Raw genomic sequence first — 19,553 nt, 5'->3', positions numbered from 1 at the left:
ATGAAAATCTCTACACCAGTAAGAAAAGCATTTTAAAGGGGTGCATTTTTCCCCTTCTCCAGGGATCAGCAGATTCCTTCTCATTTGCAGTGGCCATTCGTGTTGAGTCAAATCCGTGTATAAAAAATCCATGTATAACAAGGTTGGACCTGTATTTATATACCACTTTTCAACAAAAAGGTCCAAAGTGGTTTACGTAGCTAAGTAAATAATGGTCCCTACCTATGATTGTTTCTAAATATTAGGTTCCTCACAGAGTTTCTAAACTTCTATATTGAGATCTAAGGTGGACTGTCTGATGCTGTCTGTTCGTATTCAATAAGACACACAATGTTTGCTTTTACAACCAGCTATTTGCTATATTTAAATAGCTCAAATGTCTTTGATTTTGTAATTCCTGGCACAAATTGTGGTCACAGAAGATTCCCATAAACCATATTTTAATGAGAGGAATGCGTTTGAGGGCAATGGCAGTGTATTTCCACTTTATGGTTTCCTACACAGTAAATGAGGACAATAATGAAAGACTGTGTGTGTGTGTGTGTGTGAGAGAGAGAGAGAGAGAGAGAGAGAGAGAGAGAGAGAGATTGTGTGTATTTATATACACATACATACATACATATAAACACACACACACACACATAGGTGAAGCCTGTTTATCTGCGGAATTTCCATTCATGGATCAGGTCCCCTGGACTTGCATTGAGCCAAATTTGCATTGAGACTTGCATTGAGCCACATGATCCCTCCATAGGCGACCATAGCTGTGCTCCAGCCACCTACAGAGGCTCTTCTGAAACTCGTGGAGGGCTGCACACAGCCTCTACAAGCCTCAGAATGACCTGCAGAGGTCCTAGAAGAACACTTCTGGTTTTTGCTTGAAAACCAGAAGTGCCCTTATAGGACCTCTGGAGGCCATTCTGAAATTTGTGGAGGCTGTGTGTGGCCTCCATGGGCCTGAGTAAGGCCCTCCAAAGGCCTCGGAAGGCCCCTGAAAGAGTAAGAAGGCAAAACTGGAAGTCATCTTCCAATGCTTTCGGGGACCTCAGAAAGGCCTTTGGAGGTCCAAGAAGGGCACTTCCGGTTTTCACCCCTTTCTGAGGCCTCAGAACAGCTCCGGATGCAAGCAAGTCTCCGGTCGCATTCAGAGCTCAGGGGACCCCAAAATCCACATGATTTTATTTATATATAATTGTCTCACAGTTATCCTATAGATTTTAGATGAATGGTGTTAAGATGTGCGCTCCTGCAATATCAGTAATGCAATCCAGGCCACGTCTGACATCCTCTGGTGATGACCCTACTTATTTAGGACTTCTGGTTCTCCAGAGGAATTCTATTTTTCTTTCGTATATGATAGCAGTCTGTATAGGTTGGCCCTCCTTATCAGCAGGTCTCTGTGTACCTCCTGGATGTGATCAGAAGAATCGTCTGGTTGCATCTGGGATGGAGGCCTTCTGAAGCCTGGGGAGATTATGCAAGGCCTGCCGGAGGCATTCAAAAAGCACTTTTGGTTTCTGTCTGAAACCAAGTGCTTTTTGGAGGCCTTCCAGAGGCCCTTTAAGGTGTAGGAAGACCTTGTGCAGCTTCTCCAGGCCTCAGAAGGCCTCCTGGATGAAACCAGAAGACTCTTCTAGTAGTGTCTCAGAGGTACAGGGAGGGTCGACCCATTGATTTCATTATCTGCGGGTTTCAGTGTCCATGGGAGGGGGGTGTCTGGGAACGGATCCCCTGCAGATACTGAGGTCCAACTTGTACTCGGTTTTCCAGCCCCTTTCTTGAACAAGTTCTGAAATACCTGAGATTTCAAGCTCTTCATGGGGGTTACAGTTGTTAAGCAGCGGTTACAGTCCTGCACAAAGCTTCCTTAATTAACTCCTATTGCCTGCAGTGATGTTAAAGTAATCTTACTGTGCATAGGCTTGCAATCTTTTTTTTTTTGTAATCAAACCAATTTAACACAGGTATAGACAAGAATCTTCCCATCCTGGCTTGACTTGCAAGTCACTGCCCCTTTCCCTCAAATCCTCTGTAGATGCCAGAGAATCTGGAGCAGTGGAAAGTGAAGGGTCTGGACCAGCCATTTTCAACCTTTTTCAGCTCACGGCACACCGACAAGACACTAAAATTGTCAAGGCACACTACCAGTTTTTTCCTTACATTAAACAACTATGTCACAATTAATTTTAATAATAATAATAATAATAATTTTTAATATAATACAATTAAATCATTACATGACAAAGAAACTCACAAGAAGTTTGGAGAGGAAAGTATATGTGATTCTGGAAAGGAGGAAAAATGTTTTGAAGTAGGGTGATCAGATGTTATTGAAGTATTATGCCAGAAAGTGTTGGCAAAGAGAGGTCAGATTGAGACATATAGTGGAGAGATGTGGCGTGAGGAGCAATGAAAAGACATGAGTGAAACAACTGCAGGATTCAGATGGAATGGGGGGGGGGGAAGAGAGAGAATATGAGGCAAGTGATTCTGAACCAGGGGTGTCCAAAGTTTTTGGCAGGAGGGCCACATCAGCTCTCTGACACTGTCAGGGGCCAGGGAAAAAAAAGAATTTACATTTAAAATTTGAATAAGTTTACATAAGTGAATATCTAAAAGATGAACTTATATGAATTAATGAAGGTCTTTTGATAGCTCAAGGCCTATAAAAGGCCTTGCACAAAGCAAGGCTGGTCTTTTGTTTGCTGCCGCTACTGCATCACAGATGTGAAACAGCAAGCAGTGGAGGGAGCCCTCATCCCACAGCTCACACGAGAGGTGAAACAGTCGCCCTCACGGTGAGATCAGTTGTGTTGGACCAGAGCGGGCTCCAACAAATCTCCAGAGGGTCAGAGGTTCATTGGAGACTGGGGACTCCCTGAGGGCCGCATTGAAAGGCCCTGAGGGCCGCAAGTGGCCCCAGGGCCGGGGTTTGGGCACCCCGTTCTGAACCTTTGGAAGGTGGGGATGAGTGAAGGGAGGGACAGGAAGATTGGTGCTAATTCCAATGGGGGGATGCTAATTCTAATGGGGGGAATGTTCCTGTGGGAGGAAGAGGGGTGGGGAGAAGAGAAGTGCCAATTGCCTGCTACTGTATTTAAGAAAAAAAAGTAAGACCAAAAGCCCAATCCTAGGCATGTCTACTCAGAAGTAAGCCCCATTATAGTCAATTGTATAGAAGAGGGAATTTCAGCAGGTGCAGCTTGTCATCTCACAGATGACAAGCTATACTTGCTGAAATTCTCTCTCTTACACAATTGTTAAAGGTCCAGGATCCCTAAAGTTGAAAGTTTGCCCACCCATGCAAGGTAAAGGAGGAGCAAGGAGCGTCAGCACTGGGCCTCAGCACCAGGAGGATGACAGCATGCAGTGGTCAGCGGTAAATGTTACCGCTGGCGAGAGGAGGTTTCTTGGGGCGGGGGGGCAGCAGAATTCAGTGGGGGAAGTGGAGGATTGGGCCTGGGATAGGGGTGGAGACTCCTGCTGCTGTATCCTGTGCTTCCTCCTTGCCCAGAAAGCTTGGTACAGGCCTCATTGATTCTGCACCCACTCAATAATTTTTCCAGTCACTTTGACTCGAGTCCAAGTCTTTTCAAGAAAGGAGTTGAGCTGCGGAAGCAAAAATAAGCAAGCAACATACATACATACAAAACAGAGTCACAAGCATATACATCACTGACTGCATTCTACCTGGAGAAAGGGAGCAAATGCTCCCTTACCCCAAGGAGACTCTGGCAGCTACCTTGATGCCCATTTCAGCGCCACCGTTCCTCTGGGCACCGGGGGCAGATGGAATTGGGCTGTAACTGTGCGCATGTTTCAACCACCTCCTCCCTATCTTTTGAAGTTATTTCTCAGAGGTGTCAAGAATCATCTGGGCTCTTACGTATGTATTTGAACACAGTTGGCACACTGCTCTCCTTCCATCATCCTGTCTTCGTGTTACCTTTAACTCTATTTTTCCTCATTTTTACCATTTAATTGCATATCTTGGTGGTTTCCCTGGTCCCAGGCCATTTATAGCTTTAAAGTTGTCTTGAAGACCATTTCCTCACATATGAATCTTTTCAGATGTTAAGATCTTTAGAGCTATCTCTCCTTTGGGAGGCACATTTAGCATTAGGAATGCACAGAGTCTTTTTGTGGTGATGCCTAGGCTATGAAACCCTTTCCTTCAGATTCAACTCCTTCTGACCAAGACGTTCTAGTTCAAATAGGAATTCCCCTGCTTGTTGTGGATTTTGTCGTTTTGTGGCTTCAGAAATGTTGACCTCTATATTCCTTCAACTCGTAGTTAAGTGTATACATATAATTTAAAAAAATCCTCAAGTGTAAGTTTGACTTAAACCCTTGTTTCCATGGTTACTAAAGTTTTTCTTGTTGCACCCCATCTCCATACAGTACTTGTATTTTCTCCTGGTGAAAAAGGAAGAAACTTGATAATTTCAAAGCCTTTTCTTTTCTTTTCTTTTGAGGGCACTTCAGTAGTCAGTCTGCTTGCCTTTTCAAATAAGAAAGGAGACTTGTTTCTCTTCACAGTGGTTTGAACTCTGATAAAATGAAGGAATTGAGCTTCCTAAAGGGAACAAAAGATGTGATTATCATTCTTTTGCTTAGCTGCAGCATAAGCTAAAGAAAATGACCTTTAAGGGAACTAGTGTATATACACTGCTCAAATATTTTTGTGCTCCTTTCTAAAGGTTTGAGTGGTTTGTTTTTATTTTAATAAGTTTTATACTGTCCTTCTGAAAAAAGGTCATTGATTTTTTTCTCTGTGTTTTACAAAAGGAAGCACTTGAAGTGACAAAGGTGGTGGAAAGGTCTCAATAAAATGACCTGTCAACATAGTGGGTAATATCTAACAAATAGTTATAATTTTGTTTTAAATCGCCTGAACTTACAAGGGTTTGCACTAGACCAGGACTTTTCAGCCCTTTATTTTTTTTGCAAGTACAAGTACCACCTCCACAACCAGAGACAGCATCTGTGTACAGGAGTGGGTTGCCATGGACGTTTTCATGAATGTCTATTTCAGCTATAGTTGTACTGTTTTGTAGTTTTAAAGCTGCAAACTGATTCACAGCCAGAACTGAGTGGAATGAAAAAGCAACATTTTCTATGGATACCCACTGATCAGAAGTATGAATCAGAAAAGTATAATATCTCCAGCTGACTACCTAGAAAACTTTTCAACCACAGGCCTAGGAGAGGGGGGTAAAAGGAGTAATTTGCACCCGAGCCCAGGATCAGAAAGGGGGCCCAGGAGCCAAAGGAGGGGGCCCAGAAATTTTCTGGGATCTTTCATTTTCCAATCTCACTAGACTCACTGCCCGCATGGGATGCTGCGTACATTACCATGAGCATGTGGCGGTGACTACTGCCACAAACCAAAGACACAAGGCCCAGGAATGCATACATTAACAGTGTCACATCTGGGAGTAAACTGACCTGCTACACAGTGGCGTCACTAGGATTCGAGTCACCCGGTGCGGGAGGCCTGCGCATCACCCCATGCAGTGGGCGTGGCAATGCCCCAGGTGGTGGGTGTGGTGATGTACCATTGCCCCACCCCCACTGGTTTTTTGGCAGTGCCTTTTGTTAGAACCCAGATATTTCAATGCGGTTTGTTTCATTGCATTCTGCATGAAATTACGCATTGATTGATATATAGCATGATGGTCTTATTCCTCCAAATTCTGATTTTAGTGATTTTGAAAACTTGTAGAGTGTGTCTCTCTCTCTCTCTCTCTAACACACACACCCCATGTCAACTTACTAACACCTTATTGCAGCAGTTCTCAAACTTTTAGTACTGGGACCCACTTTTTAGAATGACAATCTGTCCAGGACCCATTGGAAGTGATGTCATGGCCAGAAGTGACATTATCAAGCAAATTAAAATAAATAATTATGAATAATTAAATTAAAATAAAAAATGATTAAATAAGGGGGAGCCAGTCCTGTTCCACCAAATGAATCTACTCTGAAGTGCTATTGTGGTAAATGGGGCTTACTCTCAGGAAAGGGTGGGTAGGATTCCAGCCTGTGAGCCCAAGCCTATGCATGTCTACTCTGAAGTAAGTCCCATAGTGGTCAATGGGGCTTACTCTGTAGTCTGCCTGCAATAACAACCTCCCAAAAGAATCAGTGAGATTTCCAGTCCTCCCCAGTGCCCAGTTTAAAGTTCTTCTGTTTCAGGCATATCAAGATAAAGACCCACCTGGCTTTGCAAGTGCAAAATAGAAAACATTCCCCTTACCAGCTCAAGCCTCTTTTTTGTCCTTTTTAGTGGGGAGGGAGGCTGCCTTCTGGAGCATTTGTTGCACTCCAGCTCCATCGGATTGGGACCATTCTGGTGTCCTCACATTCCCCTTTGCCTGGCCTGACCACCAGCCAAGGCACGTCTGCCTACTTGTGAGTAAACATGACCGTGAGGCTGCTTTGCTTTCCATAGGGCTCCATAGAATGGGAGGGAAGGATGTCCTTCTCAGGTGTTTTAGGGGGCTGCATTCATTGGATCAGGACCATTCTGATGTCCTTGGAGTCCTCTTTGCCTGCCCGTTTGACGAACTAAGGCAAGTTCTCTGACTTGCAAGTAAACACGGCCACGTGGCTTCTTTCGGGCTCAATACATTGCAGCTGGGAGGGTTGCAAAACCTCCTTCTTAGGTGTTTTCTTTTGGGCTGCATTCATTGAATTGGGACCATTCAGGTGTCATTGGATTCCTCTCAGCCTGCCCTTTCTGATGGACTATGGCAAGTATGCCTACTTGCGAGTAAACGAACTATACGGCTCACTTTCACTTTCCATAGGACTCCATGCATTTTTTCTTTCCGTTTTTTGGCCATAACTTTTGAAGGAAAGGGGTGATTTCAAGTCCGTATTTTGCATTGCATTCTGCTGGACATTCCGCATCCAGCGGTGTATGGCATGACGGGGTAGCTCCTAATGCCGCAATTTTAGCAGGTCACCCCCCAGGGCACATCACCCACCTGACGCATCACCCAGTGCGGCTCGCACCCCCCACACCTCCCTAGCGATGCTACGGCTGCTACAGTAGCTCTTTGGCTTGTAGATCCACTTACCATGAAGGAGTGTATAGGGGCTCAGTGACATAGCTGCAGGATTGCAGCTGCAGGATTGCAGGTCTCCAAAGACTATTCTGGTTGTTGCCACCCTCCCTCTACACTGTTTTGCCCTCTCCCTGCCCCTGTTCTGTCAATCCCCTTCACCATCACTAGCAGTTCCTAGGGGGAAGGGATGTTTTGTCCCCTTTCCCCGCTGTGTTTCACTCTTTCCTTTTTTGTGAAGAGGCCCAGAAGAAACTTTGTACCCCCTGACAAAATTCTTCTCAGAGGCCCTGACTGGTTGTACTTCATAGCATTACAGGTGGTACGTGGCCCCATCTCCATTAAAAGCAGGGCTGGCTGACAGGCCAATCCTGAGCTGCCTGGAGTGCAAGGCTGCCACAATGCTGAAAATGGCTACTACGGTATCCTAAGTAGCCGCTGGTGGCTCCTAGAGGGAAGGGAAGATTTGTCCCCTTCCCCTGGGGAAGGGAACATATGTAATATGTTACATATATTCTTTATCCACGTATGTTCTATTCATTCACATTCTAGCAATGATTAAAATATTTGAGGATAAAAGCGGTCTGTGTGAAAATGTTAAAACATTACTAGATTATGCAAGGGAGTTAAATGAAAAAGTAGATATATTGCAGAGTGTAGATATTATGAGAATATATAATGACACACTCATTGCTGTGATTCATATGGATTTGCTGAAATGGTGTCAGATTTCAGAATGTTTTCACGAAAGGGACAATACTATGATATTTAGCTGGCCTATTCCAAGTTTTGACAATTTTAAATTTGCAGTCATCAAGAGTTTGAAAAACCTAGAATTGAAACTTTTGTAAATGATACGTATGATTTCAATTTGTGAGAGTATAGTTCTTGGGTATGTTTTGGGAAAGAAATGTCTGTCTTTTGTTTCCTTGGGTCAAGAGCTCAGTTTTGACTACTGAGAGTATCAAGGCTCAGTGGCTAGAGAGGCTACAGTGCCTGGGAGCAAAGGTAATGAACTGGGATGGCATTTGGAGTCTACATAGCAGGCTAAGCCAAGAATTTTTAGGGTTAATCGGCATTGTGGAAAAGTCCTGACCAAGAGGTTAGTGTGAGACGTAATACATAGGGAAACATGTTTGTTTAAACATCTTCAAAGACAGCCCACAAGTTAATCAGTTTTATCTTTTTAGTAGTGGACTTGGAGTGTACCCGTGTACCTCCTCTAGAATGCTTGGGCCCTGTCAACTAGGAATATGCATCTATGATTGAAGAATGCAGGGCTGTGTTTCAATAATTACATTGGCATATCTTGTGGCTCCAAGCCAGAAAAAGTTAATCATATTTCAGTACAGATCTTGGTATCTGCGGGGGATCTGTTCTTGGACCCGCCGCTAATATAGAATTTTGCAGATACTCAAATCCACGATCTTCACCCCATTTACCCCTCCAAAGGGGACTGGAGCTGTGCTGGCAGGCTTCCCCAGGCTCCCCGGAAGGTTTCCCTGGGACTTAGAATGCCTTAAAAGGCGAATAACGCCACTGGTGATTTCCATAGGGAAACCGGAAGTAGTTTTTGTTTTTGTTTTTTGCCTCTCTAGACTATTCTGAAACCCGGAGAGGCAGTGCGTGGATGTGTGCTGCCTCTCTGAGCTTCAGAAAGCCCTCTGGAGGGGACTGGAGCACAGCTTTGGTCCCCTCAGAGGGCTCAGGTGGAGCCGAGTCTGGCTCAGTGCCGTTCCAGGGGACCCATGTTGAGCCAGATCTGCTGATGTATAATCTGCAAATAAACAGGTTCCACCTGTATCATTGAAATCAGTACTGTAGTTTGCAATGGTATTTCATTCAGTTTCAGAACTAGCCCAATCCTGAGCTGCCTGGGGCACGCAGCTTCGGCAGCACCAAAAATGGCTGCCACTGGATCCTGTGCGCCTCGGGCTACCGCAGGCAGCACCTTGGGAGAAGGGGACTCTTGTCCCCTTCTCCCAGGTAAGGGAAGTAGCCCCACAGTGGGCTACTCCTGTTACCACTGACCAAAAAGTTGGCGGTAAGGTAAAGGCGTCCGTGTAAGGTGCTGAGCCCCACACAAATGTGCTCTGCTCCACCGGACGCACCTTCCTACCTCCCCCAGGCATGCCTCCTGCCTGCCCTCTCTCTGCCTCCCACCTCCCCGTCATGCCTCCTCCCTCCTCCCTGCCCTTTCTCCGTTCTCCGTCTTGCCTCCCCTCTGGAACGCCTCCTCCCCGCCCCCTCCCTGCCCTCGCTTACCATGCTGCAGCTCAGTGGTCCATGCGGCCACTGAGCGGTGGAGGACGGGCACCCGCCTGGCGCTAGCCCAGCACCTTTTTAGCTGTGGGCGTAGCCTTCACCAGGCACGTGCTGCAGTACATGGTTTCCCACTCATCAGGCAGAAAGAGTCTGTAGAAAGAGTGAGATGTAGAGTGCCCCTCAGAGGGTCAGAGAAATTGGGGGGGGGGTTAGAGTGCTCTGTTCCCCCCCATTGTTCTCCAGAGTTCTTCATTAACAGCCCCTGTACCTCCTCTAGACATCTGCACACTTGCACCAGTGGAAGAATTTGGGAACTCAGTTGGACATTACAGAGACAAGGTGGGGTTTTCCTTCATGCTTTCTCAGTTTGGGAAGCAGGGGGGAGTCCCTCCCCACAGGAAGACTTCTGCCTGACCTGCCTTCCTGAGAGGGAGGAGCTACCTACCTGTGGAGGACTGACTTGGCATGGAGTTCATGGAGAAGTGGAATTCACAGGTAAACTCAAATCTCCCCTTTTTAAGTCATGGGGGGGGGGTCATGCTTCTAAAATCATGTGTGTGTTCTTGCTGTCAGTTGCAAAGGAAATTATTGTGGTTTTATCTACACTTCCACTGGAGAATAAAATAGTTAAAGAAAATGGGTTGAGCAGAATCCAGACTTACTAGCATACAATGACTTTTCTAGGTGAGCACACAAGGCAACAAAAGAAAGAAATAGGAGTATGTTTTTGTTTAATCAAGTGCAACCCACCTGGGGAACCATAAATAGGGCATTCCCCCTTAAGAGGAGTGACCCTGCTCTGGTGGCAAGTGACAGTGCTGCAGTGATTGTAGCATTGCTGCCTCCAAAGGGCAGTTTACTTACCTCCTGCAGGGTCCTGGAGGCTCATAGACCCCTCTGATCTTCTCTGCAGCTTGTTTACAAAGCCCTTATCTCCTATCTAAAACTACTTCCTGTTTTTCCCCAAAACAGGAAGTAGCTTTAGATCAAAGATAAGGGCTTTGTAAACAAGCTGCGGAGGCGATCAGAGGGGGCTGTCAGCTTCCAGGAGACTGCAGGAGGTCAGTGCTGCCCCTCAAGTAAGTAAAACAGCACTTGGCAGTGGCAGCGCCGCAATCTCTGCAGCACTGTCATTGGAACCCTCCCCGCCACACAAACACCCGGTTTCCAACTTCCCTGTAGGAGTTTGGGAACCACTGGTTTAAACTGATGTAGTCAGTAGCTTTCCCATTCCAGGAAACTGATTTTTTTAATTTAAATTTTAAATTTAAAAATGCTAAAATGATAGTGAATACTTTTAAAAACAAATTATGGATTCAAATAGTGTAGTGTAAACAACTAAATGGTTTTTAGTTCCTTAAAAATGTTCTTCCTTTACCACACCCAATACTAAACATTCTGGTTTCATATGGAATTTAGAAAAGGATCAATTCAGCAAGACAGTAATCAAGACTATACCCTGCTAAAGCTAATTGGAAATAGCAGGAGGTCTGGTCTAGAGGGTAGAGCCTCAGTTTGCCTGAAGATAACATCCTGCAGGTCGCCGGTTCAAGGCCACCTTGAAGCAGCTGACAAGCTGAGCCGAGTTATTCCATCTGCTCTGAGCGTGGGAGGATGGAGGCCAGAATGTGAAGCCAGATCAGAAAGAAACATCTGAATTGTTGTGGTTCTTGAAAGATAGAACCTTCTTTCAATTGTAAAAATCCCTACGGGGATTTAAATAGGCTGCCTATGTAAACCGCCTTGAATAAAGTCTGAGGAGAAATCTGACGACCAAGAAAGGTGGTATATAAATACCTGTTTAAAAAAAAATACTCGAATCCTACTTAATCAAAGTACAGGTTCATATAATTTAGATATAGTAGGTATTTTCAAAATGTATACTGTCAGAACACCCAGGATTCCTTGGAAACTGATTGGGGCTCCAACGAGAAGCTTGGTAATGGTAGACAAGCTTTGCAAAAGGGCAACTAACCTGCCACAATCAGTTAGTTTATGCAGAGATCTAACAGGCCTGGCTAGCAGAGAACATACCACAAAAGTCTTTCTGACATGCAGTGTTTACTTGTAAATAAGTTAATGCAGGTTCAGCCTTGCCATGCAGTGACCTGAAAAGGTCATCTAGAGAGGTGGCAAATGGATAAGCACCCAGCCCATCTCTCTGCAGACATATGCAGCCTACTGCTCCACTGGCAGGTCTGACCATCTTGCTGGAGGAGGGAGGGGAAAAAATACTGCCATGGCTCCGAATAGCTTCTGTTTGCCTCCTTGGTGCTAACAAAACCTTCCATGTAGGTGGGCAAGAGTGGTCTGAAGGCCACCCCTGCTCCTCTTTTATCTTACTTAGAAAGAGTGTGGCATGCAGCCTCCCTCCTCCACACTGTTTGCAGTGAGTAGTAGCTGTGGGTAAAGGGAATGAGGCTACTCATTTACCTTACCCTTGCAGGCAGATAGAAGAAGCATTTGAGGAGGGATTCATATGGTGCAAGGGCTGTCCCTGAATCAATGTGGAAAAGGCTCCCACATTTCATAATGTGAAAATGATTAGTTTTAGATGGAAGTGGCACAAAACCAATTGTCTTGTTTTTTAAGTAGTTTTAGAACTACTTTGGAGACATTTGGAATTAACAGAACTGTATACTTGGAATTTGAATTTATTTCTAGTTTATAAATAGAGGTGACCCTTTGGCAAGAGTTTCTCTACAAACTGGGACACACTCGTGCAGCTGCTCCCTCCCCCCTATTTGCTTTTGTAATTGCTTGAAAAATGCTACAGTATAATATTTTTAAAATGCATGATGGAGCACTGTGCCAGGAAAAAAAATCCGCTCATGTATTTTTTCTAGATAGACAAAACAGCCACTACCACCCCCCAAAAAGAAGGTACAAGCCTTTGTTAATAGTCGAGAAAACTGTAAACAAATAAGGTATGATTAGCAAATAAGTTTTTATCCAGCCAAGTTACTTGATACCATTTGTGCATGGAATTTAAAGAAAGGGTGAGGAGAGACTTCTTTGGACACAGACTTGGTACTCAGTCAAGCCTTGTGAGGAAAACAAAATGAGTTCCCTGAAGTTCTGTTGGCATGGCAACAAGTGTGTTGCCTTTCCTTTGATTTATTTACCCTTTTAGTTTTTTCAGCTTGGATGGGGGTGGGTGGTGAATGAACCGAGGAGAGATGCCTGAAGGCTTCATGGTACTTAAATACATGTGGCTACCATGTGTCTGAGGCAAATGGCCCCCTCCTTACTTCCTTTCCCAAGGGGTTGTATGTTAGTCTAACTGAGAAACTGTAAAAGCATGCACTCCAGAACAAAGTTCAGGTTAATGTGTTTTATTCAAAGTCAAAGAGGAATTTCTATTGCTATTTCTGAAAGACGCATTAAAGATTTACTTCTCTTCTGGTAGCTGGTTAGAAGCCAGCTTTTCCTTGCTTTTGTTCTGTCTGCAGTTGGTTCCTTTAACGTGAGTTGCAGAGTTAACAGAAAGTGAAAGCTTTTCTGTTGCCTAGCAGCAATAAAACTACATTTGTGAGTGAAAATGGAGCATAGCTTTTTGGTTTTTCCTTTTTGGGGGTGGGTAACTGACCAACTTAGAGCCCAATCCTATGCATGTCTACTTAGAAGTAAGTCCCATTAGAGTCAGTGGGGCTTACTCCCAGGAAAGTTTGGATAGGATTGGGCTGTTAGATATTCACATTGTTTGTAGTGTTTAAGACAGCTGAGTTCTTGCTAAAGTTTCTGTTTCAGTTAGAAACAAACAAACCTTGAACAATGAATAAGGAATTATTCAATATAAATGATTAAAAGTGACAGAACAGAAAGAGTAAATCGAAATTTCTTCCTCCCTAATATCTTTTTCATTCTTCACATCCCCATAGTCTAAAGAAAACAGTAAAACAGTGTGTTGTCTGGGTGTTACTGTGATTTTTCATCTGCAGTCCAGAGTGTACTGTAATCTATGTGCCAGACTGTGCCCTTAACACATGAAGATTCTAAACATTTGAACAAATGCACCATTTTAGCTATTTTTTTTCTTTTCACACTGAGTTTATGTGGCCCCTACCTGCTGTACTCAGGAAGTTGGTGGGCTTGCATGGAACAACAGAAAGCATGGGGTTCTGTGGCTTCGGGTATCGGTGGCAACAGTAGGAACCCTCACAGATAAGGGGGGACGACTGTACCTCATATTCTCCCATACTTGTTTTGAACTCTTCTGTGGCCTGACCACAGGAAGGAAAAACAAAACTTACCTTCTTTGCAAGTGGGAAATGGCACAGGAAGAAGAGGACTGTGGTTAAACCTTTTGCTTGTCTACTACCGAGTAAATAGGTTTGCAATATGTATACGTAGTTGCCCTTGCTGTTGTTTATTCCTTGTTGCTTGTCTCCTCACTGTGAATTGAATTGCACACTCCCAGTTATTTGTTATGTGCTGTATGTTACATGTGAAGCCTCTGGCTCAATACATCAGGCACCTTAAGGTAGTATTTGATTAATGGTTCTACTGGTATGTTTTTTAAAGTGTACTTACTCTGATAGTGTTTTTGCATGAAGGTTGTGAAGAGCAGATTTTAAAAAGTTAATGAACAAAAATGTATCTTATGATCTTTTACTATATTCTTAATAAATTAGAGACTGTACATTCTTAGGTAACAATTGCTAGTAGGTTATTTTTCAGAATCTGGCTTCAGGTAAAATCAGACAAAATTATAGTTAGGCACCCCCCTCCCTAAGTTTTAACCCCATCCAAGGGCAATTCCATGATTTTTGGCTCATAATCTGCCCTCAACTTATCTGAGAGATCAACTTATACTCAGTTATTTTTCCCCACACCTGACTCTGAAGTCTGCTGCATTCAATCCCACCTGTACTTCTCCCTTCCTCCAAGGCCTGCTTACTATCAAAAGGAGAGTAGCCAAAAGCGAGAGAGAAGATAGGTACAACTGGTTGAGTTACCAGAAAAAGTAAAGGGTTAAAACAGAAAGACCACAAGAAGACTCTCTGTTTTTTAAACTTAGCAAAGTTGCTAACACACCCACACACAGAATCAGGGCTTTGCTACCCAGTGAATCTCCCACCCTAATCCCCCCCAAACACAGATGAGAGGGTGGGGTTGATTCAAGGCAACCCTTGCAAGAGGTGCTACTCCTCAACCCCCTTCCCTTTTCTCTCCCCTGCCCTTTCCTCTCCTGATGCTCCTATATCCCCCACTCCCTCCTCTCGCTCTCTTTATCAAACTAATACAAAATTACAAATAAAATAATTCTGAAGGAGTCTCCCAACTTCATGCAGCTAGCCACACTTTACTCTTCCCCTCCCCCCTCCCCCTGTTGACAAACTTCAGGCAACTACACACAAGCACGCCTTGAAAGAGCACGCCCTTGGAAGGAAACTACGTCTGAGAGGCTGGGATGAGAGTCTTGGGCAGGCTCATGGGGGGGGGGGAAAGATGTGACACATTTGTGCTGCTGCAGCAAGTGCCCTGGCAGCCATCCTCCCCTGCATCTATCTTGAGCTGCCTTGGGCACTCTGATTGTTTTGATCACTGCCTTCCACATGATACAGCCCAGCAAACAGAGCAGGCGTGCTGCCACCACAGACCTGCTTGTTTTCCCTCGCTGTGCCATCATAGCCAATAACTGCTAGGAACAGAGGAGGTGGAGGAAGGAAGGGAATCACGGGAACCGCTACACAAGCAGAGGAGGTGGAGGAAGAGTGGCATCAGAGACTGGCCCGCACTGCACCTCCCTCCACCCTGCCTCTCATTTTCTCCCTGACCCTCTCCGCTTACTGCTCCTGCTGCAGCATCCTTGCCCCTGCATTGCACCCTGGCAGCATCCAGTGTACTTTTTTCTAGTGTATCTCAATGGGCTGCAAGGGGGAATGAAGGATATGTGGGTCTCCCTGACATCCATGCTCCTCCACCATTATCAGCTCCTTAACCCTTTCCTTCTTCGCTGATGCTCTCTCCCTATGCCAGAGCAAATAAGGGTCCAGGGGTCAGAGCTCCACCTGCTAGCCAGCTCAGGCCTTGCAGCCACAATCTGGATTCTGACCTGGCGCTCCATTTATTTACATGATGATTGCTGTTGAGAAAACCCAGGCATTGAGGCTAGGATGGCGGGCTGCTCACGACCCACCAAAAATCAGGTGGCAACCCACTAGTGGGTAGGGACCCACAGTTTGGGAAATGCTGTTAAATGTAGAATCATTTATGTAGATGATATAAACATAAATGTAGAATGTTAAATGTAGAATCATTTAAAAAGCAAAGTTCCTTCTAATTATGCATTTGAATGTATGAGCAGATTTTTCAGTCACCTTAATGATGGTGATTTTTATCTAATTAGTGTTGCCCCTCTGGTGTCAGCATTTCAGTTGTTACTAATAGCTAATGAGGAATTGTCTAAACAATCTGCTCTTTAGGTTCATATTACATCATAATTTTGTTCCTCTAAAATTATGTTCGGCACCATCCATTTGTTCTGCAGCTGGTGGCACCTCTAGTAGAAGACTACTCCATGAGTTCTGATGGAGTTTGGAAATATAGATACAGGTCATGTCTCGTTATCCACTAGGGTTCCGTTCTAGAACCCCTAGTGGATTAAAAAAAACAGTGGAAACATAGGTTTAAAGACCCACTTCCAGGTTTCTTGTCCCTACATTGCTCCTAATAAGGTCATGTCTCGACATTCACAAGGATTTGATTCTAGGACTCCCTGCTGATACCATAAAATGTGTTAAATAAAAGCAATTTTTTAAAAATTAAAAAGTGTGTCCCTTTACAATTGTGGTTTAAAAACAGCTTTTCTTACTGTTGTAGAGAGAGGCAGTCAGCAATTAGAAATGCAAAGGACCCCTTGCCTTTGCCTGGCTCAGCTGAAGAATGGAATGATCACTTGCATGACTGTCTCTCTACAACAGTAAGAAAAGCAGTTTTTTTAATCAGTGATTTTAAACAGATGCACTTTCCCCTTCTCCAGGGATCAGCACATTCCTTCTCATTTGCAGTGGCCATTCGTGTTGAGTCAAATCCGTGAAAAAAGTCAGTGTTCAACAAGGTTGGACCTGTAGGTCCTTAGAATCCACAAGGGATCAATTCCTCTACCCGCCACAGATACTGAAAACTGCTGATAATGGAATCCATGGGTGGACCATTAGAGGATCTCTAGACACAACTGAAAGTGCCTTCTGGTCGTGTCTGAAGGTGTCAGAAAGGCTCTTCTGGTTTTTGAGAAAACTGGAAGTGCTGTTATTACACTTCAGATGTGTTCTGAAGCCTGCAGAGGCCAAATGAAACCTCCCCGGACCTCAGAAAGCCTCCTGGACACGACTGGAAGGTGCTTCCGGTTGTGTCTGGAAGGTCATGTGGATGAGTGAGTTGCAAGCTCATGTGAGGTAGGTTACAAGCTGGGTGCTTCCCCCCTGCCCCAGGAGTGTTTAGCTTCAAATTAGAGCCATTCTGGAAGCGTGGATGCTGGCCCAGCAATGCTGCGGGTTGGAATGACTTACCAGACACCTCTGGAGGCCTCTTCCAGGTTTCGCCACACCAGTAACCTACTCTGTTGGCCTCTGCAACCCTCAGAATGGCCTGCAGAAGCTTTGAAAAGCTACTTCTGGTCAAATGGGAAGTTACGTCTGAAAATTAGAAGTAGCTTTTGGGCACTTTGGCAGGCTGTTCTGAGGCCTGCAGAGACTAATAGTGGGTTTGCCCGGCACAACCTGGAAGAGGCCTCCAGAGGCGCCTGGTAAGTTACTCTGACCAGAAGCACTAGCGTACCTAGGGCGGGTCAGATGGGGCAAATGCCCCAAGTGCTGACTCTCCAGGGGCACCTCGGAGCCTCGCCCCCGCCCCCCCAAGAGGAGTGCCCAGGAGCGCTGCAGAGAGGCAACTTGCTGCCTCTTCGTCAGTGCCTGGGCGCCAATTGAGCCGCCCCTCCCCTCCCTTTCTCCTTTATAGGAGGATCGGAGACAGGCGCCCTAGAGAGGCACTGACGCTCTAGGGTGCCCATCTTGTCTCCTCCAATAAAGGAGGGGGGAGGGGGAGTGGCCCAGTCGGCGCTGTGACGCTGCCTGGGAGGCAGCTTCCTACTGCCTCCAGGTGCGCTCCTGGGTGCCCCTGCTCCGCCTCTGAGGGAGCCGCGGAATGCTCCATGGGGGCAGCGAAGCGGCACGCGTCTCCTCTGAAGTTGGAGGGGACGCGTGCTGCTTCCCAGCCCGGGTCGCCCCTCCTCTGCCTTGGAGGGTGTCCCTCTGAGGCACAGGGGAAGCTTCCTGGCCCGGGTCACCCCTCCTCCACCTTGGTGGGTGTCCCTCCAAGGCACAGGGGAAGCGGCACACGCCCCTTCTGACTTCGGAGGAGACGCGTGCCGCTTCGGAAGTCTCCGTAGGGGCCTCGGCTGCCTCCTCCGTTTCCCCTTGTTTTCAAAGGGGAAACGGAGGAGGCAGCTGCGCGGAAGTAACTGCGGTGATGATGACGTCACCGCAATTACTTTCAGGTCAGGTTCGTGGGGAGGCAGAGAAGGGGGGTGAAACGGGATTTGGAGGGTGGAATATTGGGGGTTGCTCTGGGCACGGGAACTCCCAGGAATGCCACAGGCCAGCAGCATTGCAACCCATTGTTGAGGATTAGGTGGGATGTGACGCTGGAAAGACTGGGAACTGTTGCTAACAATGTTAATATTGTTGTAGCAATATTTGGTCATTCTTTGAGAACATAGAAATAGACGTTTGATCTCTGGAGGAGTAGGGTGACACGTGATACAATTGGTTAAGACAGAAAGATACAACGATGGACAATATTTTATCCTTGGCAAACAACCCCTGACCTTGTTTTGAAGTTTGATTTGTTTAGACATTGACGCATTCAAGGGATTCCTTTTGTAGAGGAAACTGTATCTCAACAACTTATTTGAAAGTGTTGAACAAGCATAAGGGTTCCCATGCTACACTTAAGCTGTAAAGTGAATTGAGATTGAGAACTAGTACAACTGTAGTGCAAAAGTGTTATTAGTTCTAGCTGTGGGTAGTAGCCTTGATCCTGGTTAAGCTCTCAAATGTATGTTAAAACCATTGTTTAGCTTAAACCACATGTTACCCTGGAGAAGCGCCTGTAGGGAGATGCCAGTGCGAGGTAGGAAGAGGAGTTAAAAATAATTTAACCACAGTTTGCTTGGTGCAGATCTAACATTTTAGTTGTAGGTACCACAAACCGTTGTTTGTAAATCCACCTCAAAATGTGGTTTCATATCTTTATACTTTCAGGCCAATCCTCAACCATGGCATATATATTCAGACATAACACAAAAACCTGATTAAGAAAAACAAACTTCACCTGTTTTCAAAGGGTCAGAATTGTCAAGATCATGTGGGTAAATCATTTAAAAGATTTATATCCTGCTTTTCCCTTCAGACTTGACTTGCGTGTCTCTTATCCCAAGATAAATTATTGTGAAAAGCAATAGTGGAGTGGTTCTCTCTACTGAATGAAACTCACAGTTTAGCCATGCTAATATGTGAAATGACCAAAAGGCAGCAAGCAGGTTTGAATGACTGAAAAACAGACCCTTTTTGTGCAAAAAGGAGTGGTTATCTTAGGAAACCAGGTTTGAGTTTGAATTTTAACTGAGTCAAGCAATCTGCACTTGGAACCATAAAGTATATTGACCAACCTTAAGGATTGCCATCTTTGGAGGAGTAGGTGTAATTTAGTTTAGTCCCTATAGGGAAATTTGAAGTACTAGTACTTGCTAAAACCAAGTGTGAAAACTAACAATCCAATTTTTCCTTTTTCCATTTTCAAGATGAAGGTCTTGCTATGACATCAGTGAACTATAGTGTTTTGCGTTCTTTCTTTTTCAGCTTGATGACTGTACATTGCAGCTGTCTCACAATGGTACCTACTTGGATTTAGAGTCCAGCTTGGTAGAGCAAAAAGATGAATTAGAAGGTTTTCAGGAAGATTCTGGGTGAGTAAATTAACTTTCTTCATTAGTTCCAAGACTGCTGATTCTTGGCATCTGAAGTCCCTCCTTCTCTGGGCAGGCAGGGTCAGATTATCTGAGTCTTCCGGGGGGAGGGGCTCCCTGTGGTCCCCAGCCTGACCTTGCCACGCAGAGAAGGCAGACAGGTCTACTCTTTGCACTTACAAAGAGCGGGTCTTACATGATTCAGGCACCTAAAGCAACGGTTTTCAAACTCTCAGGGAGAGTTTGAA

At 45.2% G+C, this 19,553-nt stretch overlaps 1 protein-coding gene across 4 annotated transcripts in view; it reads left to right on the top strand.

Moving 5' to 3' along the window:
- The window catches only part of FHOD3 (formin homology 2 domain containing 3), a 309,925-nt gene that overhangs the window by 34,684 nt on the left and 255,688 nt on the right, over positions 1–19,553 (top strand). For all 4 annotated transcript variants that reach the window (XM_066626842.1, XM_066626844.1, XM_066626843.1 and 1 more), the window contains exon 2: positions 19,199–19,305. In XM_066626842.1, the coding sequence (XP_066482939.1) occupies positions 19,199–19,305 (107 nt within the window). The remainder of the gene's footprint in view (positions 1–19,198; positions 19,306–19,553) is intronic.

Source organism: Tiliqua scincoides, chromosome 5 (genome assembly GCF_035046505.1).
Source record: "Tiliqua scincoides isolate rTilSci1 chromosome 5, rTilSci1.hap2, whole genome shotgun sequence".
In the NCBI taxonomy this organism is placed as follows: domain Eukaryota; kingdom Metazoa; phylum Chordata; class Lepidosauria; order Squamata; family Scincidae; genus Tiliqua; species Tiliqua scincoides.
The sequence above is the reverse complement of the archived record's forward strand: the minus strand, read 5'-3'. Positions and strand labels throughout refer to the sequence as shown.